General features: G+C 41.1%; 1 protein-coding gene across 1 annotated transcript in view; it reads left to right on the forward strand.

Annotated features, from left to right (window-relative positions):
• CRB1 (crumbs family member 1, photoreceptor morphogenesis associated) overlaps nucleotides 1–26,830 on the forward strand; it is a 99,972-nt gene that overhangs the window by 10,708 nt on the left and 62,434 nt on the right. Inside the window, exons 2-5 of the mRNA XM_010563439.1 lie at nucleotides 14,905–15,563; nucleotides 21,522–21,717; nucleotides 25,155–25,294; nucleotides 26,524–26,706. Of these exons, the coding sequence (XP_010561741.1) occupies nucleotides 14,905–15,563; nucleotides 21,522–21,717; nucleotides 25,155–25,294; nucleotides 26,524–26,706 (1,178 nt within the window). The remainder of the gene's footprint in view (nucleotides 1–14,904; nucleotides 15,564–21,521; nucleotides 21,718–25,154; nucleotides 25,295–26,523; nucleotides 26,707–26,830) is intronic.

The following is a 26,830-nucleotide window of genomic DNA, read 5'->3' on the forward strand; positions in this document are numbered from 1 at the left end:
GATGCTTGCACAATGCTTTGAACATGGAAAGTGCTTTGAAAGCACTAACACTTCAGTGTAACACTTAAAAAAAAACAACCCAAAACATGTCCTTCTTCTCCATGTCTGGCACATGTAGGTTTGCAGCTTGAGATTCTTCTTAGCTTAAGCTAAGAAAACCAGTTCAGGTTGGCACAGCATGGCCATGGAGCAGCAAGTGTGGGCTGCTCTGCAAGGGAAGGGAAGCTGGGAGCTGAGGATAACAGCAGAGCAGTCAGGGCAGTGGCCTTACCTTGAAGAGATCAGTCCTACTGGACCTGAGCAAGGCAGGCAGAGCAGGTGATGGCAGCTGGAGTTACCTACAACCCAGTGATGGCCAGACAAGTCTGTAGTGATGCTGCAGTCAATGAGTCAGGATCAGGATCAGTTCTGGAGCAGAGTAACCAGGGTCAAGCTGTGGTCCAGTGATCACCAGGCAGGTCTGTAGTGAGGTCAAGCCCAGGTCAGGCTCCAGGACTGGATCGGTGGAGTGCATGGCCAGGCAGATACCAAGGGTGAGAGCCTGACCTTAAAAAGTAGCTTCCAAGCAAAGGAGGGCCAGGTCCTTGCTGAGGCTTCCTAAGGCAATTGAACTGTAGCCTCTCATCAGTGGACTGCCCACATGCTTCCAGCCCATTGCAATTGCAAAGGAAAAACGTGTTAGCAGAAATCCTAGGAAATTCCCTAGTTAGAAAAGAATGCCTTTTACTAATGTATTGAATGGGATAGGAGAACTCACATAATTACTTCACTGTGGTACAGCTGGCAAGTGATAACTTACTTACTGCTGTTTAACAATGGCATTGCTGGTAATACTCTGTCCACTCTCTTCTACCTCCATAACATTTATTTTGTTTTCCAGTTCTTCCAATTTCAAAGGTTCCTTATGGATAACAGCAGAAGCAAACCATTCTATAAGGGATAGTAATATGTAAAACAGCATTCATTGTTGCTGCTGGGCCTTAGTTTATGATACCTTGTTCTATTTATGGAGTACAGTGTGTGTGAAAAACAGGGGCTTAAGTTCTCAGGGTATCATACAACCTCTTATTTGTTAAAGTTTCCAAAAATCAGACATAAAAAGGGGTTTGTGAATAAATTTTATAGCTCAAAGGTTTTTTCTGTTATTGTTATGTAGGAGACAAGGAAGGAAAATTGTCACCTCAGTAGGGCATCTGGACTAGCGTGACACCTATAGCCTTGAACCCTCTGAGAAAGGCATCAGGTGATTCAGTCAGCCAGACAAGTGCTGTGACATAAAAATATGCCAGGGCTGATGAGAGCAGGAGGTCTACCAGCCCTGTATGGCCTGGCAGTGTCACAAGCTCAGTGCACTTTGCTGTGATCACCACTAGACAGACTCGTCATCATGTTCTGCTGCAAAGCGAAAGGCAACCAAATGAGCTGCATAAATAACCATGTGATAGAGCCAGCTTCTTATCTGAACAGAACAGTAAATGTCAAACTGAGGGCTTGCTTTGTAGATAGCAGTAGAATAAGAATTCTGATTTTCCTAGCAACCTCCAAAAACTCATGAATACCTCTCACAGAAATAGTTTCTGTTGTCCTGCAAACTCCATTCGATCCAAGTTCTCATATGACAGACAAGACAATGTGACCTGCAGCTGCTATTCTCTTGGCTCTTATTTAACTTTCATTCTTTCATTAGATTACACTGCATTGCTGTCAGGTGCAATCGAGTTCTGGGGTGTCATCAAGCAAGGGCTTGGCCAGTCCTTTCTAGGATTGTAGTATGGACAAGGAGAGGGTTGTGGCTCTTAGGGAAAGGGGGAGCTGGTGGGACAACCTCTCTGCAGGTTATATAGTGTGCCGGGGGTGGACATAGAGTTTTGCCATTAATCAGCAAACAGTTCTTGAAAACAGGGGAGAGGAAACCATGGTGGTCTGTGGACTGAGACTAGTAATTTCATATCCTGTAGTTTAGAGTCTTACTTGGATCTGCTTCCGAGCTTACTCCAGATGAAACAGATTCATTCTTCCTCTGTTACAAGTCAGTAGATTTTTTAGGATGCTACAATACAGTCTGTTTGCAGGTCAGGAAAGCTACCACTGATGTTGTGTCAGAGCCATGACCAATGTGGAGCTTCACTGTTACATGAAACTAGCATTCAAAAGTCTAGCCCTCTGCAAAAGTTAGCATCCTTCTATTGGGCCTGTGACTGATTTTTATCTGTATGAGGTCAGTGAGGGCAGCTTGTTCAGATCACGATCACGTCATTGTTCTTCACCAATCCAGTGTTATGCCCTTGGCCCTGTTGGTAGCTGCTCTCAGCACAGGACCTCAGCAGGATAGCAGATGGAAATTCTGGTTGTGCCAGTTCCCCCTGTTAGGCTCTAGCCTGTCCCAAAATACAGGAGCTGTGACTTTTCCCAAGCAGTCTCTAAATCCCAATTGGTAATTAGCTCATACAGAGCTAATCGTGGGTGATTTCTATTGAAAAGAATTTAGTAAATAACAGAAAGGGCTGGAATGTGAACTCCTCTACAAAGTTCACAGTGGAAAAGAATGGCCTTGCTTTCTCTGTACGTACTGTGCATCGTAGCTGCACTGAAGCTTTCTTCTGATTCCTGTGGCATTTAATCACAGTGCACTGTATTTCCAGCAACACAATTCTAATCTGCCACAGGGCCGATTACTTTTTTAAATTCTGGGGAGACAGGAGAAGCAGCATCATGATTTTGATATGAGAGTACTGTTACATAGTATGAAACTGAAATTGTGTGAGAAAAGGACTATGCATTCAGCAAGCCTGGAGGGACAGCATGCACTCCAGTGGCTATGGATATCAGTGTGATGCTAGTCTAAAGTTGGAGCTGATCTTGCTATTCCGCTGCATTTTGTTGGCTTCAGCAACATTTATTTCTCAGCTGTGTTACTGAGAACCTACTGGAGGCAATCTCAACATCAGTACACAGCTTTGCACCTAGAAACTTTAAAACATTCATTTCCTTACAGACTTCAAAGTGGAGCATAGTAAGCCAGCTGGGAAAAGGAATAGATCTATAAAAACCCTTATGTCTTTTGTCATCTTTTTGCCCCTGTTCTAGTATGTTAAAAAGCATTATTTTCTGAATGTGCATTTTGTTGCTAGAGATTTGGCTCTGCAGAAGGGATATGGTGCATCTGATGTGATGTGCCTTGATGGGATCTTCTGGTTTTCTGAATGCCATAAAAACAAGTGCTTGTGGAGACTATGTTCAACTGGGAGTCATCAAAACTTGGCTGTGAACATATACCTGTGTGATACAGCTGACAATAACATTTTCCCTATTATTTACTAGTGTAGTGCATTTGACCAATGAACATATACATATTTTCTTGAAGCCAAAATTTAAGCATGACTTACAGAGGGGAAAACGTAATTTTCTGAAGTCTGTGACTTGCAAAGTGGAGGCAAAAATATCCCTCACCAGAAGAGAAATTCTTGCCCCAGGTTACAGGTTGGTATGATGCATTTCTAATAATCAGGGCTTTAAGCCTATCCAGTTTTGACTCACAGAAAGAAATCACACCTGGGTCAGTTTTACAGACATCTGAGGTTATGTTTTAAAATCAAAGCACCCTTATGTGCTACTGTATATCAGAATCACTGCTGTGTGCTGTTTTCTTATTATGAAAAGGAAAGAGGTAATGAAGTAGACAGCAGAACCACAGAAAAAGATGGTTTTAAAGAAGAGGATGCCTTCTAATAGCTTTCAAAAGCAAACACATGAACACAGAATTTGGACCTGAAGTCAATTTTGTATTCAATTTTTAGTCCCTCTACTCCAAGCTCGGTAGATCAAAGACCTAGCAGCAATTGGCAGCACTTTTGCTTTTTCTTTCCCATGTTAGTAGTTGAGCACAGTGGTAGCACAGCTGCTTACATGTTTTGACCTAAATGAAATCTCAGCACTGCAAGTCAGCGGTAGCTGGTCTGTGTGAGGGGCAGTGTCTCCCAGCCCAGCCAAGCCCCCAGCTCCTTGCTGAGGCTGAATTCAGTGGTAGCCAGGAGCTCAATGGGAGCTGGGAGCCTCTGTCTTACACAAGGGCAAAGTGCCATAAACTCTTTCCAGACTCCAGAGAAGCTGTGAGACCTTGTGTCTCTCAAGGTGAAATCTGGCCTCGTTAAGAGGCAACAGCTCCTTTGCTCCCTATTTTCCACTACTTGGAATTCAAACAGAACCAGGAGTGACTGGATTTCACCCAAACTCACAAACTGACAGTTTTATGCTGTGTTACTCCCTCTGTGTTCCTGAAAATCCCACCATTGTTGCAGAGAAGTGACCATGCTTTGGTCTTTCTGCAACCCTTTTTGGCTCTGACCATTTCCCTTGTTATTTTGCCATGCATCTGCTTCCAAGGTGTATGTTTTAGCCTTCCTCCTTAGCATAGCTGTGAATACAGGTGGTATTCTTCCAAGTGCAAGCATTGCTTTCATTTTTCCACTTCTCCAGCACCACTTGCACCCCTCACTGGGTTCTGATACCAGGTTTGGAAACACCAGATTATGCTTCCATTAATTTTAAACGGCTTGATGCTGCCATGTTTGTACCTCTTGGGAGCAAGGCAGGAGCAACACCTTTCACAAAAACATTACAAATCCATCCATCCAAACAAGTTCATCTAGGCATGCTGAGAAACCTCACTAAGGGCAAGCAATACAGGATAACGTTTTAAAGTATAAGACATAATTCACACCCCTAACTAAACCACCTAGATTTTCTTTCTTTGTTTCTGCAAAACCTTTCATCTCACAGGATAGATCTTTACACACGCAGCTCTGTATCCTGAGTTATATGCTGAGGATGTCCCCAGCTTTAATGAAGCCCTCAGAGCACTGCAGGCAGGAAGGGTATTGACTGAATCCTTGAGACAAAGACATTTAACCTGCAGAATCACCAAATCTTTCCTATAACCAATCAAGTTTATTACCTAAATAAAATTGTTTCAGATCTTGAGCACAATAAATTTTCCATGTTCTTTGCCTCTGAAGAGCTGAGAGAAAGGCAAACTTGAGGCTGGCCCCCAGGTTCCCACCACCATGTATCATGGTTGTTGCTCACCTCCTATTTATAGCCCATGTCCCTGTGTGGAGGAATCCTGTTTTCTGAAGCATTAAGAATAAATTCTGCTGTGTGAATTCAACTAAAAAGAAATTTCACTACTTCTAAAGGGAGAAGGAACACCTCTTTACACTCATGTTTTTACTATTCTGCAGACTCAGAAGATAAGAATGTGGAGACATATCATGAAACTATTAAAGTTATGTTCAGATAGAGTGTATACAGTTGTTGGGACTGCTCAGCAGAAATCAGTTCAGCATCTGCATTGTTTACTGTAATGGCTATCAGCTCCCTTCTGGGCCTGATCGGCCACTGTCCTGCATCTTATACAAACAAAAACATCTGTGCATAGTAAAAGCACGATGATCACTATGCACTATCAACTTAAGCTGCAGCGCTGCAGTGCTAAACATAAAGGTAAAGAAGCAGTGGATAAACTCTTTTCACATTAGAAACCAGTCCATTTGCATTGCTAGTAGCACCATGCCTTGATGTCTAACTGAACCCAAAATCCTCCCCATCCAATCTGCAGGAGCCCTGCTCAGCTCCTACACCTGATTCTCCTCCTGTTCCCAGCACAGGCACTAGGCTATGGTGCAAAATAAAGTGAGAGACAAAAAATATTTACTTTTGGAAGAAAACATTTACCTCATTTTTGAGATGTTTGTTTTATTTGTCCACTGCTGACAACACAACTCACAAGCTAATAAGCTGCACCCACTCCCCTCTTTTCTCCAGCACTCTTGCTCTAGCCGGAAAGCAGCCATGCGCGCGCACGCACGCCAGGCGAGTGCCTTTGAACTAACACACCTTGCCGCGGTGTGATAAAACAGTCCTGGCACAGCTGCTCTGTAGGAAAGCCTGTCAAATTGTTGCTGTGCTTAGTATCATCAGTCAGCGCAGCTGTAAGGACCGCTGCTGCTGAAGTGCCGATAGGGTAAAGAAGGCTGGGATGGCACAAAGGTGAAAAGGCAGCGAAGAAAAGTGACAGCCAACAGTAACAGCCTTCATTCTTGGGGAGCAGTACCAAATTAGTGTGAGCTTGCAGGAAGGTTTGGAGAAGAGTGAAATAGAGACACTGATTTAATAACAAGTTCCGTAATTTGAATCATCGGTAGCTTTAATCTTAAAGTGTTTCCAAACCAGCATTTTAAAATTTTAATGCTACTCAGATGTTACTCTTATGCTAATATACAATACTTCTGCTTCAGAAAATAAGTTGTTAATTTACTTTCCTTGTTTTTGCTGATACAAATGTACTTGAAAACAAAATTGCCTTTCTTGATAGAAATGGAATATTTGTGTAACCGCCTTTTTTTCTTTTCTATCTGTGTGCATTGGTGGTTACTATGGTAATAATCATGATTCAAGATGTAAAGCCTGAAAGTGGTTTCTATAACAACATGCTAGGATGTTTTGGACACACAACTGAAGTTAAAGATTCAGGATTAACCCTTTATGACCACAATATTTGTACATACAACAATAAGTGCTTGCTTGTTTGGCCATAGATTGTTCATACCTTCCCAAGGTACGCTTTTTCATTGAGCAGATTGAGTAATAATTCCAGCTGCATATAGAGTAGGTCAGGTCCTGGGGCTGGTGCTTTCCTCCCAGGTGAAGCTTGCAAAGGAGAAATGGCACTACAGTAACTACAAGCCACTCATTACATTAAATAATTAAGAAGGTATACAAATGTATTGGGAGATGGGAAGGGAAGGGGTAAAATAGTGTTAGTGAAATGCTTAGGAAGTTTGAGACTTTAGTCTGGAAATCAGAACTGTGTGGAAAAACTGAAATGATCTATTCACAGAGAACCTCAATGGAAAAGCTATTTTGAGGGCTAAGAGAGCCCCTTACCTGGCTCTGTTTAATACAGAATGGCATGGTTTCATGTTCTTTTCTTCCCCATCTGCCAAGTGCTGATCCATGAATGGCATCTCTGCCTTTCAGTCCGTGGTGAAGGTATCTGATCCCAATCTCTGTCACTGTCAATTATGCAGCTGTGCTCATCTCTTCCCTAGTTCTTCAAGATACTTCAAGATTGAATGTATATGCACACCCACAACTTTCTAAGGCTGTCTTTGCAAGGAAGTTATTGTCATAGTGATGAACTGTATTTTCCATGCCATGGTGCACTGCAGATGAATGGAGATATGCTTAGTTATACCAAAGCCAAGCGCTCTTCAATGCAGCATTAAATGCCTTGGGCAATATTTTAATATTTCCAGTTAAATGCTAATTATTTCAAGATGTCACTAAAGTCATTCTCACTAAAGTCACAGAGCTTGATATTTCAGTGACACAAATTCACACACTTGTTTTAAAATCCCAGGGGCAATTTTAAACAAGAAATGAACATAAGCATTGAAGGTTCTCATTTCTAACTCCAGACACCGGGCTATCTAAACCCTTTCTACCAATATGTTATCTCATGACTTCTTTACTGAGCTTATTTGATCATAAGGTAAGCCTTCAGTTGTGAAAAATGTTGTATGCCGGTTTTGATTCAACAGAAGACAGATTGAAGTAATAGCATTACGAGAAGCAATGGTTGCTTCATTTATCCCAATGAAATTTTATTTTTCTAGTGACTGACCACAAGCAAGATGTCAATTATATAAGCTATTTTAGCAAATTAAAAAAACACCACCTCCCCCTCCAAAACACACATTATCTGGGTTGTTTGGGTTTTGTTTTTAAAAAAAAAGAACACTTTTTTTTTGCCATTGTAATTTGATCATTTTTTTCCTTAGGAGTATTTTTAAAATTTCATTTCTCAACCTGTAAACCAGCATATTGGGTTTTTGCTATCTATTTCTTTCCAAAATGTATGAGTTTATAAAAAGTCAGATTTCACTGTGAACTGCTTTATCTGCATTAGCTGGTGTAGCTTCCTAGATTTAATTCAAACGTGTGAAGTAATAACTCTTTGTTAAAAAAAAAAAAAAAAAAAGAAAAAAAAAGAAAGAAATCCTCTTAAAAGCAAAGTAAACTCATCGATGTTGATGACTATGGATATCAAGAAGTTCTCTATCTTCTCAGAGATTTTTTTTTTCTAGAAGATAGACTGGCTCTGTTAAGAAGGTCAGAAAAATCTCTGCAGCTTATGTAAAAGACTCCGAAGCTGTTAGTGTTGAGAGCTTCTTTGAAGCTTAGAGTCTTCCTTCAGGGGAAGGAAGCACATTTGAAGAATAGCATTGCAAATTACAAGCATCCTCCTGGCATGATGAGATGATTAGCAAAGTGCAGGCATGACCACAATCAAGTGAACTCCAGTTGATAACAACATGATTAGCAGTGATTGAAGTTTGATTTTAAATGCTGCTGATGATTATGATCTTTCACCAACTTGTAGAAGAGTCATGTCCTGAAAGAACAAGTCTTTGCTGAAAAATATCCCTGACGCAACCCAACACAGTTTGCTAGGGGTTTTCTGTTGGCTTTGAATGGCTGAGATAGCTAATCAGATTCTCAGAATTGGGGATCATCAATTCACTTTACTTTTGATTTTATCAAGTTAAGATAGCAGAATATTTTGAAAAGAACACATGAACTCTCTAGGTCTCTGATTCAAACAGGATCTAGGAAAAAACCCTCCAAATTGTCAGGAAAGATATACAGATGAGCTCTTCAACATTAACTGCTTTACTGAGGAACCCTGGTTTCCTTGTCAGGAGTCAGAAGATCTGTGCCAAATTGCTTTGGCCCTTTCAAAACTGCCCTGTTTTTGTTAACTTTCCCACTAATTTAATTTTTCCCTCCTATGCTCATTGTCATGCATTTCCAATATCCTAAAAATTGGTTTGTATCAGTACAGTGGTTTCTGATCACTAATGAGAAGTCTTTACTAGTCAAAATTGTGCATTTTTAGTGCTGATTAGCTATATAAGCTCAACTATTCATACACTAACAAGATCACTTTAATGAATTTAAATAAGCTTATCCAAGAGGAAAAATACTACTGTCTTTTTCTTGTCATTTCTTACATTTAATAATTCGTGCTAGTTCTCGTAAAAGATTCAGGTATTGACATGTTTCTAGTAGTACCGATGATTTGCCAGTAGATGGCAAGCTTTACTGCAAAGAATTTTACTGCTAAACATCCCATCTGCATCTAAAAGATTTAACCATGAGGTAGAATGCTTGGCACTAATTCCTCTCATAATTAGATTAATGTACCAATGTTTATAAAGAGGCTGATAATTATCTCAAGTGTTGGTCAGTGTAAATCAAAAGTGATCAGGATTTTGTTTCCATTTTTCTAATGTCACATACAAGTTTTAAGACTCTCTGTCAGAACAAGTCACTGCTGAAGTGACCTTAATTGCTGAAGAATGAAAATGACTCCTTTGCATATCGGAGCTAGAACATGAGGCCTTTTCAGGTTATCCCTCTGCAGCCTTACAAAAAATCAAGCTCCCCAAAACACTGAAACATTTCTATCCCTTAGAGCTCTTTTTGCAAACGTGGTAGAGAATATTCTATAGCCATCGGCTCAAACTGAGCCAGCCTTTGCATCAGACACCGTCATACTCTGCCACATCACATTGCAGAGCACGGGGGAATGCTATGAATGCTATGAACTTCTTCCTCCCTCATTTCCACACAGCTCTCAATAGCTCAATATGTTCCCAAATCCATCCTTCCACATCCCTCCAGAGCAGCAGGGAAATGGAGTTTCCATGGAGCAGGAAGGGAGGTACTGTAAATAACTTGTCTCAAATAGGTGGAAAATGGTGCTCTAACTAGTGGTCCAGGATCCAAGGATTTTCTGAAGCACTCCTGTCATTTAGGAACATGATTTTCTCAAAAAAATCATGGGAACGTCCTGGTGAACTGCATACCATTTGATAACCACAGTAGGATAATTGCATAGCTTTTGATGATCACCGTTTTGAGATGCAGTTTTGCTGCTGGGGCAAAACTACCATGCAGCACCCCTAACAAAAACTCTTGGTCCTAGCCTTTAAATCACAAGTAAGCTAAAACTCAACAGCGATTACATCTCTGCTAAGACCTTCAGAACTCTTGTGTTCCTCAAGAACTACACAAATAATAAAAAAAAATGGCACAGCACATGAGAATGAAGATAAAACTCCAAAAACTTTATTGCTTCGCTGTAAGCTTGTAGTACAAATCAGACAAAAGCATCCTCTAGAGAGTATTGGATTTATTGAATTGTCTGTTGGCAATTTCTGCATAATAATTGTGTAAATTATTACGCAATTTCTGCATAATAATGTTTTATTTATTTATTTATTTTAGCCAGAGGAGTTTAAATTAAGATACTAGTTTAAAAAATCCAGGAAAGGTTTTCTGTTTCATGTTTTTTCTATTGTGGTGTCACCTGGGAGACAAATTGGTTGCCTTCACTACAGACTGTGCTTTCAGGGCTTTCTTTCCCCTTCTCTCATTTTCCATCCACTGTTACTGCCTCAGAGAGCTATGAAGCTTTTTAAACCAGTGCTCAAAGCTACCATGTTGCTATCAAAACTGTAGACTGGCAAATGCTTCAGTTTCTCTCACACACAGTCATTACAACAAATTGAGTTGTTGCATGCAAATTATCTCTGGAAAAGCAGTAATAATTAACTAAATTGCTTCTCATGTCACAGTGGTCCTACTGAAGAAGCACTTGAATGACAGACCTCACCTCTTGTAGTTTACACAGTACAATAGTTAGATAACGCTGTAACTTGATCATAGTTAATTTTTTGAAATTTGCAATGTTTCTTCAAACATGCAATTTTAATGAATTTTAAGTACATAGACTGAAAGGAAAGCTCTTTAAAGTTGTGCAATCCCAAGAAAAATGTGGGATGCGAAAGTTCATAAGGAACACAGTTTTGCTCATTTTAACTGTAATTAATAGATTGCAGTAAGCTCTTTATTATCCAGGCTAAAGAAACAAAACACATGGGTAATTGCAATGGTTTAACCCTAGCTGGCAACTAAGCACCACACAGCTGGTCACTCACTCAACATCCCTCACAGTGGGATGGGGGAGAGAATCAGAAGGGTAACAGTGAGAAAACTCATGGGCTGAGATAAAGACAGTTTAACAGGTAAAGCAAAAGACGCGCACGCAAGCAAAGCAAAACAAGGAATTCATTCCCCAGTTCCCATCAGCAGGCAGGTGTTCAGCCATCTCCAGGAAAGCAGGGCTCCATCACACGTAACCGTTACTTGGGAAGACAAACACCATAACTCCCCCTTTCTTCTTCCCCTAGCTTTCTATGCTGAGCATGACGTCCTATGGTCTGGAATATCCCTTTGGCCAGTTGGGGTCAGCTGTCCCAGCTGTGTCCCCTCCCAACTTCTTGTGCCCCCCCAGCCTCCTCACTGGTGGGGTGGTGTGAGAAGCAGAAAAGGCCTTGGCTCAGCAGTAACTAAAACATCCTGTGTTATCAACACTGTTTCCAACAGAAATCCAAACCAGCACCATACCAGCTACTACAAAGAAAATTAACTCTATCCCAGCCAAAATCAGCACAGTAATATATAAAATGGTGCAAACTAGGACACCAGAACATAAATGAGGGTGTGCTGAGGAGCAGAAAGGTCCATGAGACTGCTGACTGTGGAGCGAGTCAGTACACCATGGCCAATGTCTTGAATTTTGCATTCAGTGAGAGCTGTGAGCTGGGGGAAGTAAAACTGACACTGTGTTAGGATGAGCTATCTGCTCCCAGTGCAAAACGGAATGTTAATAGGTTTGGGGATGGTCATTTTAAAGGCAGGCTAAATCAGAAGTACTATTTTTGTCCCATTTTCCTTCAAAGAACAGCAGGTAAAGCTCCAGTTCTCCTCCTGCTAATCAATGTCTAGCTTGCTTTCTTAATCAGGTCTATCTTAGCCTGCATTAAATAAAGATATTCTTTACCAAGAAAAGACCATACCTTTTCTAGACATTTCTCTCCTGCATGTCTGGTATGTATGAGCATGACAACAGCTAAAAATAGTTCAAACAAAATACATTTCTCATGTTTTACTTATACATGCAACATCCCAAAAGAAACAATCATGAAACTATTTCTATGTAATCCTTAAGACAACTGTTAGTTTGTTTTAAATCATGATGCCACTTACCATCGATGTTACTACATAAATCTCTCTTCTGCTTGTTCAAACAAGTATTAATTAGGTATTTGACTCAGTAAATGCACCTATTTATGAGCCTCAATTTCATTCAGGTTGGTGCTTCTTATTCTCAGAGGCACTGCTGCTCCTGTGTACACCTCAAGTCAGAAGGCACAACAATGAAGCACAAGGTAACTTTTCCAACCTCCCCATTTATTATCATAGTGTCATATCTACATAAGCTGTCTTTCCTAAGCTGGTAAAGCTCTCTGAGGCTTTCTTCCTCTGCTTCCCCTTCCTGGGAAAACAGATTAAATGATATTATGTATTAAAATACACACTGTGAAAATGCACCCTCATCAGTCAGTTTGTATTCTCAGTGGTTGGTTGTTATCCTCAGGTGACCAACCCTAGCCTCTCACTTGCCCAGCCAGGGATCTGTCCCAGGACTTTCTCAGTATTGGTCTAGCCCCAGTTATTGATAAGCATCTCTACATGCTGCTTCTCTTTCAGTGCCCCATCTCCTTCTCTATTGTGTCCACCCTCCTGAATCTCAGTTCCAAGAACCAGGGAGAAATTAGAGACTGGTGGTAGATGAGTCTGAATTTCTCCAAGATGTTCAGCTCATCCACAACACCCTATTTGCACAAACATACACTGTTCTGCCATTCATTTTCAAGTAACTGCTGAAGAAGACATACCCTTCCTATTTCCAAACAAGACTCCAGAATAAAAGTATAAACTGAAAGAAGAAAATAGGATGTTTACAGGACTCTCATATAGATCATTTAATGCAACATTCATTCTCCAGCCCACTAGTCTTTCCCTTCTGAATCACTACTTTCTCTCCAAAGGAACATTCAGCTTTATTTCATAGATTCTTGGCCAATATAAGACTGCTTTTTTTCCCCTCCAGTGATAATTTTTTTTCTCTAGCAATATGCAAAATATTTTTTTACAGTTTTACCCTCATATTTTGAGGAATGTCACATCATAATCACATTAGAAGTCTGATGGTATTCAGCTGTTCATTATACAGCAGAGGATTTCTTATGGTGAAAATCAGTTGCAAAAGAAAAAATTGTACTGGATAGAACTCCTCTTATACTCCAGATCAGATTTTCCAATTTGATCAGTAGGAGTTAAATACTGTACATGCATTTGGCTTTTTAGGTCAGTATTTATATGGTCCCTGTCTTCTAGGTGGTTTATGTCACTAAGTAACTACTTGCCTTTCTTCTTTCCATTAATCACTGTCTATGCGGTTTGATCTGCCATTGTTTCATTTTACTAGCACAGTATTTGGAGGCAACTCCAGTTCTTCCACTAGCCTCTCCACAGCATTCCAAAGCTTGACCTTTGGACCAAGATAGAGGTCTAGAGCAAACACCCCATTTGCAATCATCCCTTTGGGTCTTACCATCTCTATCCACAGCCTTGAGTCAGTCTATACCTAACAAAAATCCCAAACGCTGCAGGATGTGTGCTGATGATTAACACCTTTTCCACTGACCCACACCAAAGCAATGGGAAGTCATGACAGAAGCAACATGATATTATGAGATGAATTTAATCCATAGAACCCCATTGCACTCTTCACCTACGTCTGTGCTGCATATGGGAGACCTGATTATAGCACACATAAAAGTACCCAAGCTTCAGTCTAGCTCACTTGACATTGTTGGCAGTGAAGCTGTGACTGCAGAGGATTCAGCCCAGGTCAACACACTTACCTCAGGCACCCAGTATTTGGCACCTTGTTGCTATTGCTTAGTATGCCTAACACTGAATTTAGAGCAGAAGGTATATACCTACATATATAAGCTATGCTTATCTGAATACAACCATTTATTTTGTTATGGAGACAATTCATCATGATTTTAAAAGTTATACAGTTTCATGGCAAAATTCCTGTTTTCTTTTACTAGAAAGAACATCCTTCACTACTTTCACTGCTTTAAGTCTATCAGTGTCTCTCAGTTGTGGGATATGAACAATGCTGGTAACAGTTTACTCCTCCTTGATTGGGAAGTGAGAAGTAGCTATTGTTATTGTCAGCCAGTCTTTACAGCAGCAAGGCAACTCCAGGCGGCCTTTAATTACTGCCAGGAACTCCATTCCTGGAGGGTAAGGAAGCTATTTATACCATGTTCACCATGTCCTTCCAGCCTCTGAGGCTGGAAGGTTCTCAGAGGGCTATTTTGAATATCAGGTGTTTGGGAGATTCTTTGTGATGGAAATGCTGTACAGCTGTCAAATTACTATTTATAATCAGGAAGTCAAAATCAAAGTGCATGGTGGTTTGAACCACTTGAGCTATAACTGCATCCGAGTCATTTAGCTTTGTTGAAATCTAATACAAAAAAATTCCACCACAAGAGACTACCAAGTGGTACTGAACTGAAAAATGTGGTTCAACTTCTTTGTCTAGTAAAAAAAAAAAAAAAAAAGTTGTCTTAAATATACCTAAATGCATTCCATATTGCTGGATATCTGTTGACAACCACCAGTATTGTTGCAACTGTACTCTTAATATAGTGTTAAGCAATCCTGACACTCCAGGGCATAGTTGTTGGAAGAGGCAAGAACAGGAAATTACAACCTACTCACAGTTTCATAATTGTTTTCATTTTACATTTATTAGTCTACTAATATGCACCACACAGTTACCAGCCCTCTTTTCTTCTCAACAGCCAACAATTGGAGCTGTTGGTTTTGAAGCACGGTTGTGTTAAGAGTTGCACTTCTTTCACTCTTGGTTACTCCCAATGCTGTGGAAGTCCTCAGGAATTTTTGTGCTTCCTTTCTAGAGTCACTTTGCACGAGGAATGATTCCAGGTGCCTGTCAAACTCTTGCCAAAAGAACTCTACATGCGTTGCTGGTCGTAAAGATGATACTTGCCGCTGTGCAGATGCATCAGTGGACAGTGTGGAGGAACTCTGCAATAAAACCCCTGATCCTTGCTCCTCAAACCCTTGTCTTCAAAACGCTACCTGTTTAAGCTCTGCTGGAAACCTCAGCTTTACTTGCAAGTGCCCTGCTGGGTATAATGGACCTACCTGTGAAACAGCTATCAGCGTGTGTGACACAAACCCTTGTGAGCATGGAGGCACCTGCCAAAATGGCCTGGCTGGGCCCACCTGCCTTTGTAGCGCAGGATACACAGGCACACTCTGTGAAATGGATTTTGATGAATGCATTTCCGAACCGTGCCACAATGGAGCAGTATGCAGGGATGGGGTTGGTGAATACTCCTGCTACTGCGTCCCAGGCTACCAAGGCAAGCACTGTGACCTGGAAGTGAATGAATGTGTGTCAGATCCATGCCTGAATGGGGCAACGTGTCTCAACCAGATCGGACAGTATGACTGCATCTGTCCACTTGGGTACATAGGTAAGCACTATTGAAACAACTTTTCCTGTGTGTCATGGAGAACCATTGTAATTCATGTTCCAAGTTTTACTCGCCCACCCACACGCTTATTTAGTCATATCTGTATTACCACCTTGCCTTCAGCTTCGGCACCAGTGGCTGTTGAGGCATTATGGGTTACCTTACCACTGTGAACTACTGATATCAGATAGAGAAAGATTAAAGAAATCTCACATTTACCAAAAACTACAGAGCAGTTTCGTGAACATCAAGCTGTCACAGGGCTAGGTTAACTTTCCTCTTAAAAGAAATATTCTCAAAATGCAAGTCCTCAGAGCGCTAGACATAGTTTTTGGTCCTTAGACAAAACCTATGTTTGACAGGGTTAAAAAGTAGATCTAATTAGACTTCCTTGATTTGCTAATCATGACAAACTGTACTCTTAAACCTAGATGTTTCATGTTAACCTCCTCTCCTCTGCACTTCCCAGAAACAGAGGACTCATTTGCAACTAGAATATTATGTAAGTTAAATAGTAAGAAGAGTATTATCAGATTCCCAAACTGCCCATTTTTTACTAATCCCATTTTATGTGGCTCCATTTTTAAGGGACAGGTGTGATTTTTCTTGCCTACTTCCCCTACTGGAGAGCATACAATCCTTTGCGGGAGTCAGCTCCCTTCAAATTTCAAAGCTGTATTCAGGGGTAGGACTGCAAGAGGAAGAACCATTAAAAGGAGAAAAGAGGAGGCATTTCAGTGATAGATTGCCAGTCAGGAAAGCAAAGGGGAAAAAAATAAAAAGTCATAGAGCAAAAGGAGGGAAAAAACCCAGCTATTGCCTCAAGTGATTCAAATGAATAAGAAATAAGAGATGTGGTTTACAGCTCCATCCCCAAATCCCCGTTCAGGAGGGGAAGTCAGAGGTAAAAAGCAGCTTTCCTGTGTCTGACACAGCACTTGTTGGAAGCCAGCCCTCGGTTAATATCCCTCATGAGCACAGAGAATGTTATTTGAAGGAAGCTTGTTACCTTTCCGCCACCCTGCTGCTGCCAGCGGGCGTCTGAGCCCAGGCCAGCTGAGGAGAAAACTACACAACTGGGGGAAAGCTGAAGAGCAGAAGGAAGGAAAAACCTATTAACAACCAGCACAGTTACTCTGCAGTGATCAGACTCAGCCCAGACCTCCTGTTGTATTCAGGAAACTGTATTTGTTTAACTGGCACTGTTAGTGGGGTCCAGGCCTGGATCCATAGCCCAGGAACTCAGTTTGAAAGAGACAGAATATGCACCTTAGAGACAAAGAGAGAGAAAAACATAATAAAATAGTAAAGCCCAAACAAAAAGAAATGAAGATTTAGACCAACACAAACTGCTGGAGGAAACCCGCTCTGCTGGAGTAGCTCCACTTTCATCACAAAATTCTGCTGTTTCCCAGGCTGACGCTCTCTGCACCTCACCAAAAATCAAGCAATGTCACCAAGTGCTCCGCACTCAGCACAAGCAGAGTTAAGAAATGAGGAGAGAACCAAGGAAGGAGAGGAGGTCTAAAATACAAAGCAAAAGAGGCTGCAGTGTTTTGACATACAGGTCCAACACTGCATCCAGCAGCAAAGAAACAGTCTTAGTAATTCTACAGCGGAGTAGTGGACTGTTCCTTCAGCAGTAAAACACCAGCTTTTAAAGGCTACTTAACAAAATGATTTATCAGAAGCATTCTTTTTTGTTGTTTTCTGCACCTTGCTGTGAGTTGCGCTAAATGCACAAGCCAGAGGGATTACTGAAAGCCCTGATGTGTCCCCACTGGTAATAAAAACCCTCATTTACTCTGTCAGGGGATCTTGCCAACATTATCCTGGCCTGACACCATGAATTACTGTGGAAAGTCATCCAGCCTCATCTCATTTCCGTAAGATGCTAAGAAGGTTGTATCTCTTGATATGTAGGTAAAGAACATACAGTAAACCTACAGCAGTAATGTTAACCAAATGCTTGAATTACTGGCTGCAGTTGCTACTTGTTTCATGGACTATGACTACTATTTTGTATGATTGGTATGCTGCAGCACTTCTTAAAATAGCTGAGAAATGTCACACGTAATTCTTACACAAATGGAAGAGGTTAGAACGCACCAAGAGCCAAAGACTGGAAAATTTAGCATGAAATCTGCAGTTTCTATGATAATGTTCTGCATGTGTGAAATTATTTACAAGACATGTGTCACACAGCTGTTAAATAATGAAGCTCAATTGGTTTGTTGAAGTTTTGCTGGCTACCTTAATCAAATGCATTTTTTCCTCCTCCATTGCACTAATTGCACTTGCTTTTAATTCACCCCAACAGAACATGGTGTACAAGCCTGTTATTACCCACAGCTAGGTACATTAATTACCTTGCTGGACACAGCTGAAGCCAGTCCTCCATTGCCAGTGAAAATTTTAGTGTGAACTATCGGGTGCACGGCACTTCCAAAACTCAGTCTTAGCCCAAGACAACAGCAGGAGAAAGTGTTTCAGTGACAGGCAAAATAGCGCAATGGGCTAGATTAATTCTCTGTGCAATACCTTTTACTATGATGTAACCACAGCTGGGATGAACTCTGTACAACATGAGGATATTATTCCTGATAGCTCTTTAAGTTCCCGTGCAGTATTCTTATCAATAACATATATGCCACGCAAATATTTAGAGTTGATGCATCATAAGTCTTAGGCACTTAAAGGCAAGCAGAGGCTCAGCAGCCTCAACCATGGGATGAAGTATCTCCAGTACAGATCTCGTTTCCCAACAATCTCATGGCAGTATCATGGTGGATATCAATAGCAAACAACATTGTCCATCCAGCAGCAATTGCCAACAAAGTGGACAGCCTGTTTCCTTCCTCAGCTTTCAAGTTTCAAACCAGCACGCCCCACCTTGCGCCCTAGCCAGCCTGAGCAGAGGATTCAGCCCAGGTTATCAGCTCTGCCACGATTCCTAAGCACAAGACTGTGATGTGAGAAGAGCCCAGAAGTACAGGCCACACGTCAAAGGGTTTTCAAAATAAAAGATTAGCAAAGGGCACAGACATCCAAAGTGTGCTTGTTGCATTCCATAACTTTACGGCACTGAAACCTTTGACAGGATTTAGCCCGGCTGTTCTCCTCCAATTGCGTCTGCATAGGGCAGTGTTGTAAGACCTGTAACAACTTGCATCTGTTGCATGCATACAGGCAACTGGTGGTTAGCATAGACCTGCGTGCAAAAAGGACGAGCCTTGCTCCAAGAAACCCAACTCTTCCCTCTGTCTAATTTTTTATGAACTCTCTTCCTGTCCCTTCAAAGCTGGTGCCTAGAAAATAGCTATCTGACACTCTCCATTCAGATGATGGCACATAAGATTACTATATACAGATTGAGGAATTTGGGGACAGTCCTCTGCACAGCACTACAGTGCAGGAGAGCAGAAGGGGTGACCTGAATACCAACTTCCAGCTGTACTAAGAACTTGCAGGTCCTCCTGGAACTACACTGAGCCTGGAAAGCCCAAGCATCTTTGACCAGAAGGTGATTTTACAATACATCTGTAGGCAGGCAAGTTTGAAAATGTTGGGTGTATTTCTTTCATGCTTGACTGCATTTACTTTTTATTGACTGGGGCTGTACAAAGAAGTGCACAGTAGGACTCATTTGAAAAGCAAGTAATATAAGAAATAATCTTAGTTCTTCAAAGAAACAGAAAAAATTAGAAATATCACTTATATCCACCTTCCCAATCTTTCAATTCAAACCACTTGTGCGGTTCAGTATCTGCTGAAACATTCTGCCTGCTCTAGGGTGGGACACCTTTGCTCTCGATGGTGTAGCCCCATGCAGTAACTGCGGCAGGGCTTCTTGGTGCTCTTTTTCCTTTCTGGCATATGATATCTGGCATACAGCGTATTTATGACAGAATGTTAGACTGAGGTGCAAATGCAGATCTAATCTTTTCATCTCTCTTCTTCACATATAAACAAGGCTGACAGCAGATTCAGTAGAGGCTAGGAAGGAATTCCCCCCGTTTGCATGGCATATCACATTGGCTGGATGCATTATACAGAGAGAAGTTTTCTTCTGAGGCAAGATTGCCGAAGGCAGGTTACTGGGCTTGATAGATTAAAGACATGAACCAAAACAACAACGCTATGTTCTCATGTTAATCGTCAGGCTGTTCTCAGGCCTGTAGTTTTAAATTTGGCTGAACTGAGGATCAGTTCAACAGGGCTTGTTTTGTCACATGATTTTTAGTGTTCACAGTAAGCTGTTAACAAGCTCTGGCAGATTTACGGTCACTAGACATACTTCTGCAAACACATTGTTTACAATTACAGTGAATTCACAGGGCAATGACCACGGAGGGATTGCTCACTCTATCTGGATGTAATGTACATTACCATAAAGCCATAAGGGAGCGTTCCTGTGCTAGGGTCTCGCAGCAGGCTCCCGCTGAAAGTAGTGGCTAGCTGATCAGTGAATCTTAAACTGGAGGTACGGGACCAGTGACTTCACCCATCCAGTGTTCTATATGTGGTCTCATGGAACTATAAAAATATATTCTCTAAAATTACAGAAGCAATATGTCTTAACTACTGGAAAGATGAATTTACACTTTAATGTTTAAATACAATGAAAAACAGCTATGAGCTAACATCCTCAAATTTTGTTTTGGTACTTTAAGATATTTCCAGGTATTTATCCATAATATGGATTTTTTTAATATTTTTTTTTAAACAAAGATGCTACATTCAAAAGGGTCAAAATAAATTAGTAATCAAGTAACAGTGCTAAATATTAGCAATCTCAGTGTTTTGAGAAAGACATTCCGAGTTAGAATGTACAAATTTCACAGCAGGACAGAGCTGGCAAAAACAGCATAGAGGAAGAATTAGAGTTGAGCTCCTAAATATATTGTTAAGATAACACCCATCATCAAAACATGTCTGTTCCCATCTTTTGAAAGCCTGTCCCATCATCTTGTACTGAGAACATCACCTCCCCACAAAAATGGAACCCATTCTTAGGGCTGCAGATTCTCTTTCAAGTAGGAAACTCCCCTGAAAACTATTTACAGTACTTCTGCTACTTTGGTAAGCCAAATAAAAGATAGGGAAGTCCACTTAAAAGCACCTTCTTCGTTATCATTTTGCATTTTGTATATGCTTCGTAGCTGATACGGTAGCTGTTAAAACAAATTGACTTGGCAGGTGAAAATTATTTTAAAAAAATATCACTCTTACTCAAAATACTAAATAAGTGCATAAGCATACCAGACCCTGAAATAATCAAACCAGGAGCTGCAAGGCATTAATCACGAAATTTTCTTAGTATCTCTGGGACTGTGCTAGAGATAAGAAAAAGGAGTGTATGTTTAACCTGCCAACTGTCATAAATAGCTATAAACTAATATTAGAACTGATTTAGTTCCATCAATTATCTCTGAAGAGCAGCTCCAAGATTCTGACCTCTTGCAAACATGGCATCATAGACGGATTCATTTACACATTGCTAAATCTTTAAAAAAAAATTGAGCAATAAAAGACAGCTAAACAGACAGCTTCCCAATGAATTCAATTCATTGTGCAGCTTTAAATGGACTCTTCTGAGGTCATTAAATTACTATTCACTTCTGTATTATACAAATAGGATAGTAGCATGGTTTGAATAATCTGAAAATTAGTTTGCTCTGTTTCCATGTTCAAGCTAACATAAAAAGTTGTTATTCTACCTATTCTTGTGAATAACAACTTGTTTGTTCTTTTGTAAATTCTCCCAAGCCTTGAAAAAACAAGTCTTGCAACGCACAGTGAGGTGGAAATGCCTTTTAAAAATAGGCAATTTCTTAAAAATAAAAAAAAATAAAAATAAAATAAATTACATGTATATTGTACTTAAAACAGCCCTTGCTGAGATCTCCAAAACTATCTCCTAAGTTTGGGGTTTGCTTGTTTCCTTTGCTTTTGAAGGTATAAACTGTGAACTGGAAATAAATGAGTGCTCGTCACAGCCGTGCCTGAATGGTGCGACCTGCCATGATTCCCTGGGGAGCTTCACCTGCTCCTGCACACCAGGCTTCCTTGGTGACTTCTGTGAAACCAACATCGACGAGTGTGTCAGCCAGCCATGCCTCAATGGGGGACAGTGCATGGACGATGCCAACAGGTATGTCTTCTACAGCTGGGTAACACTAATGTGAGGTACTATTAGCTCCTCTGTTTGCAGATGGGAATGCTACCAGAGCCTGCACTGCTAGGTAGCTGATTTCATTTCAAGTTGTGGATGTCACTCCTTGATCCTGCACTGTTTTCAGTTTAAATCTGAAAAAGATTAAAGAATGCAATTCTGGTGTCAAAGCCAATAGGATGACAAAATATTTATGGCAAAGATTGACCAAGAAGTACATTTTTCACATTTGTACTTTCACTTTAAATATTTACCACGTGTTGCTTGTCTGGCCCTGAGGATTGTCATTTAGAGATGGATTCTGTTTCTAATACTTATCAAACTTTAGTTTCCAAGAGAGATGTGAGAGTGTATAAAATTGAATTTGCCAACAGCAGCTGCCCACACCAACAGATAGAAGCATTAGAAAAGAGAGGCAAAGGAAAACTGTAATAATAGTAACCATAGTGATACATATCATTAGGAAATGTGTCAGGAATTTTACAGGCATATAGGACAACACCTCCTTATTCAAAATAACCCACAGTCCATGGGAGAAAAAAAAAAAAAAAAAAAAAAAAGAGGGCAACAGAAAAGTAAGCTTCTCCACCTACTGTTAGTAGTCCTACACAGAGGTCCAACCGCAGCCCAGGCAGCCAGATCTCTGGCATTCATTCACCAATACTGGCTTTGCATACTAAGCATGAGATTATCAAACTGAAATTCATATGTATAAGCTCAGTCTGAAAGTTCGTTAAGTGTATTCATGCAAGCACTCCTCTTGCCAGTATGATTTGTCCTTTATCGTGTATTTTCCAGTTTTTATACAGCAGTTTTGAAGATTTTTAGTACCTCCAAAATCAGCCCAGAAGTCACGTCAACAAAAGTCATGCTTGCCTTGAATGAGAGGGGGAAGAGATCATGTTCTGGGAACAAGCTTTTGTACAGCATGGTGACACGGCACCAACCTTGTGGAGCTCCTTTTCAGCAGTGCTGAATGACCCTGAACAGGACAAAGCAATATACTATTTTCCAGTGTAGCTAAAGCATGACAGCAGGGAGAGGGAGGTCACCTTGCACCTTACTAGTTCACAGCAGACCCTCTTAGTAACCTGCAAGCCCTTTGAGGATACACACATGAGGTGAGTAACCAGGATGCTCATTCAGGCCAGACTTAATCCTACTCATTTTTCTCCTAGCTTTTAAAGCTGAGGTAAAAGAGCAATTTTAATTGGCTTGTAATACTGCAGGGTGTCTGGGGAACAATTGGAGTTCTTGCCACATTTGTTACGTGATGAAAAGGGTTGGACAACAAAGCAATTCAAAACAGAAGGGTGTCTAGCAGTTTCTTTTCTTTTGTATATTTTTGGGGTTAAATGAAGAATTGTAATCTTTTAACAGTAGTTTTCCTTTTCTGACTAATGCTACAGTACAGCCAAGGCTTTTGTGCGTACCACCAGCTCTCAGAGAAGTCTGCAAGGCGACATATTTAGCGTTAAGAGCTGTAAATACAAACGCTGAACCAAATTCTCTCCCAAATTTCAGTCTGATCTTCCAGTGATGTTTCATGAATGCAACAAAGCAGAACTTGATCTTTTAAAAATCCAATTTTGCATTATTGTACCTTTCTTATTTAAACTCAACAATTGACAGAGATGCCTTAGTTGGACCTACGGAACCTGGTGTGCACACGCACAGAGGATACCTCTGCATGCTCCAAGCCTTTTTTCCATAGGAAACATTTCCAGGACCTTCAGTGCTCTTTCAATTGCATAGGAAAGAATGTCTGCACATATTGCTTTCGGCATATTGTGAGAACATCAAACAAGAAGCCCCCAAAATATTTTAGGTAGAGTATCTAAGAGTATCACTCTTAATAGAAAAGGCCATCTGCCTGCTCAGTCATAGCCTGCCCACAAGCAAGGCACCCTCCAGAATCTCTGACGGTCGACAGCAATGTCAAACACTTAAAGATACCTGAGAAAAAGCCACACATGTGGGGTTTCACATTAAGCAGTGAGTTGTGAATATTCCTCACTGCTCCGTGATTCTGGACCAAAGGGAAAAAAGAGTATGGGCTAAGGCAGGAAAAAATCTTTCACCACAAAGCTGAACAGCACCAAACTGAAGGCACATGGAGGAAATGTGTGAAAAACACAGCAGAAGAAAGAGACTTTTGTTTTGAGAACATACCTTGGAATGAAAATTATTTTTCTGATTCACATCTTCCTCATTACTTTTTATATCCTAAATTCAAATGCCACCTGGCCTAAGTCATCTCTGATTTTGATTTAAGAATAATCCATACACTACTAATAAACTGGCCTGCCAGAAGTTTCTGCTTATGTACAGTTAAATAGTGCAGTAAAAAGTTTATGCTTTTTGGTCTGTTAGACTGCAGGAGCCAGTTGTTCTCTGATGTTCCCTTGTGTTCAACAGTTTTGCTTTCTCTCCATATATTTAGTCCAAGTCTAAGACTTAGCTATTAAGCACAGAAATTATCAAATAAGTATACTTACCTCTTGTTCAGCAAGATTCCCCATAATTTCAATTGTACAATAACCAGTGTATCATTTTAATGTAAAATAAAACAATATAAGAATAAATTTCTGTTTCTCATAATTATTATTAGACAAAGATCATCCAAGCATGCACATTTAACATAGTTATCTTGCAAAGGCCTGTCTTGTCTTACGACACATACAAGTTGACCTTATACCTTATGACCTAAGCATAGGAGTTATATATTTTATGATAATTAGCTTGCCTGGAAAAAAAAACCAGCAAACAAAAAACCCCAGACATTACTGATTACCTGCACGTTGTTCATTTACATATACTAGTTTGTTTACTTCTAAAACCGTAATAGTAACATTGCTATCAAAAGGAAGCTTGTATTACTGTTACTATGGGAACTACACAAACAATTGACATTTTTGTTCTAACAATATTGTTTTTCATCAAAGAAAAAATATCACTTAGTCGAGAAACAGAAATTGTCTTCCTTTTTTCGCCAATTCAATTTCTACCAGTCCAAGAGAAAGCGATACTAACACACTTACTGCCTGTCTCCTTTTCATTTTGTGAATAATGTTAAGCCTACAAAAATTGCATTGGAAATGACAGAAACTTCTTTCCCCAAAAATTAAAAAAAGAAGAAAAAAAAAAAATCAATAATTCTTAGAAGAAATGATCTGTCAAAACCAATTTGAATTCACAAGCACGTTTTTTCCCCGGACGAAACCACATATTTCAGAAAAAGCTCATTGGTTCCCAATTTCTGCAGTTTCTCCTGGAGCACCAGATGGTGGTCTCGAGCCTGGACTCAACTGTGCAAGCTGCTAGCCAAGGCTACACAAGAAGCCTGTGCAGGTTTGGGAACAAAGCCCAGATCTCCTGACTTGCAGCTAGAGTGAACATTGCATTCTGTGTTGCAGGTACAGCTGCAACTGTACTGGTACTGGATTTATGGGCCTACACTGTGAGACCTTAACTCCCTTATGCTGGTCACAACCATGCTACAATAATGGCACTTGCGAGGACAATGCTGACAATTACACATGCCACTGTTGGCCAGGTAAGCTCTAAGTTCTGCTATAAACACTCTCTTTCCTTGCGTAGTAGATAATGTCCTCATGTTTTTGTTCATACAATAAAAGGTTGAAGCTACATAACCTTAAAAAGAGTCTATGGGCTTGTGTTTAGATGGGCTTCACTCATCATGAGTCAGAGCCCTATGGGTGAGTTGCTCTCTTTCCCAGCTAAGGATTGATTTCCCTGCACAGCAGAAGTGGGCAAAACCAGAAAGTGACAGTATTATGGACTCAAGACAGGAGATAAGTCAAAGCTGGGATCCATCCCCCAGTTGCTTAATCCTTTAACCCATGTGATACGTGAATCACTGCTGCGGCCGACCCTGTTTTAGTCTTCATTAACATGACAATTAAACCAGTCTAAAACCTTACTTTTCAATGCAAAATGTTGTCTGTTTATGAATAAAAATTAAACTACATGTTACATTGGGAAGCTGATCTCCTTCGTATCACCAGTGCAAGCTCTTCTGTCTAGCAGTGTACAGTGAAACACCCTGGGCTGTGTCCTCCTCTACCAGCAATGCTTGCATACCCAGCCATTTGCGAAAAGGCTCCCTCCTGGGGGACACAGACCCTGCGCTCTTGAGAGACTTTGTGAATTTTTCAGCACACTGACTAGCTACAGGAAGTCTCTCTAGAAAGTTTAATGTCCATGTCCTTACCGAGGACGCACAAGCACTGTGATGAGTAAATGCCACAGTGTTGTTGGACTACACGGTTCTCGGTGCATTAGAAATGGAGAAATCGGGCAGAACCCTTAGCATTTCCCAGAAACTGGGGAATTCAGACTCCAGATCAAGCACGTTACAAACACCAAATACTCCCTGTGCTCCTCTGTTGTAGGGAGGTGGTGCAAAAGACAGGGAAAACTTCACACAAGCCGAGAGCCTATCTACACCACAATGCAGCTCCTTGTTATCCACATCAATCTCCACATTACTTCCCCCAAAACCCCATAGTCTGTACAGCACAGCTCAGCTCAGCTCAGCTACCTAACGCAGAAGAGCCGTAGCAATGTCCTGCCACTGAGCCCCGACAGAGCCAAAAGCAATCGTCGGCACCTCCGAGAAGCAGAGGAAGCCTTTTAGCACACGACAGAGCCTGAAACCAAGCGCATCTAATAGTCACAGTGCATATTCACAACAGCATTTCCTGGTCTGGAGTGAATACCTAGCACACCGATTAAATGCCTTCTCCTCGTGGCTCTCCGCAGGCTACGCGGGTTCCCGCTGCGAGGAGGACATCGGGGAGTGCAGCAGCAGCCCCTGCCTCCCCGGGGGTGACTGCGTGGAACGCTCCTGGGCCGGCCGCTACGGCAGCGTCCCAGGCCTGCCGCCGGCCTTCCGCTACGACGAGGCCGAGGGCTACATCTGCAGCTGTAAGCCAGGCTTTGCCGGTAAGACCTTTTCGGTGAAAGCCCGGGCTGTCGCGTGGGCCCGGCCGTGAGTAACGCCGCGCGACGGCCCGCGGTCTGAGGGGCCGCAGCGCAAAGGGTCCCTCTGGCGGCCACCGCGCGCGCG

The sequence above is a fragment of the Haliaeetus leucocephalus genome, unplaced genomic scaffold (assembly GCF_000737465.1).
Source record: "Haliaeetus leucocephalus isolate CR32 unplaced genomic scaffold, Haliaeetus_leucocephalus-4.0 Scaffold166, whole genome shotgun sequence".
Classification (NCBI taxonomy): domain Eukaryota; kingdom Metazoa; phylum Chordata; class Aves; order Accipitriformes; family Accipitridae; genus Haliaeetus; species Haliaeetus leucocephalus.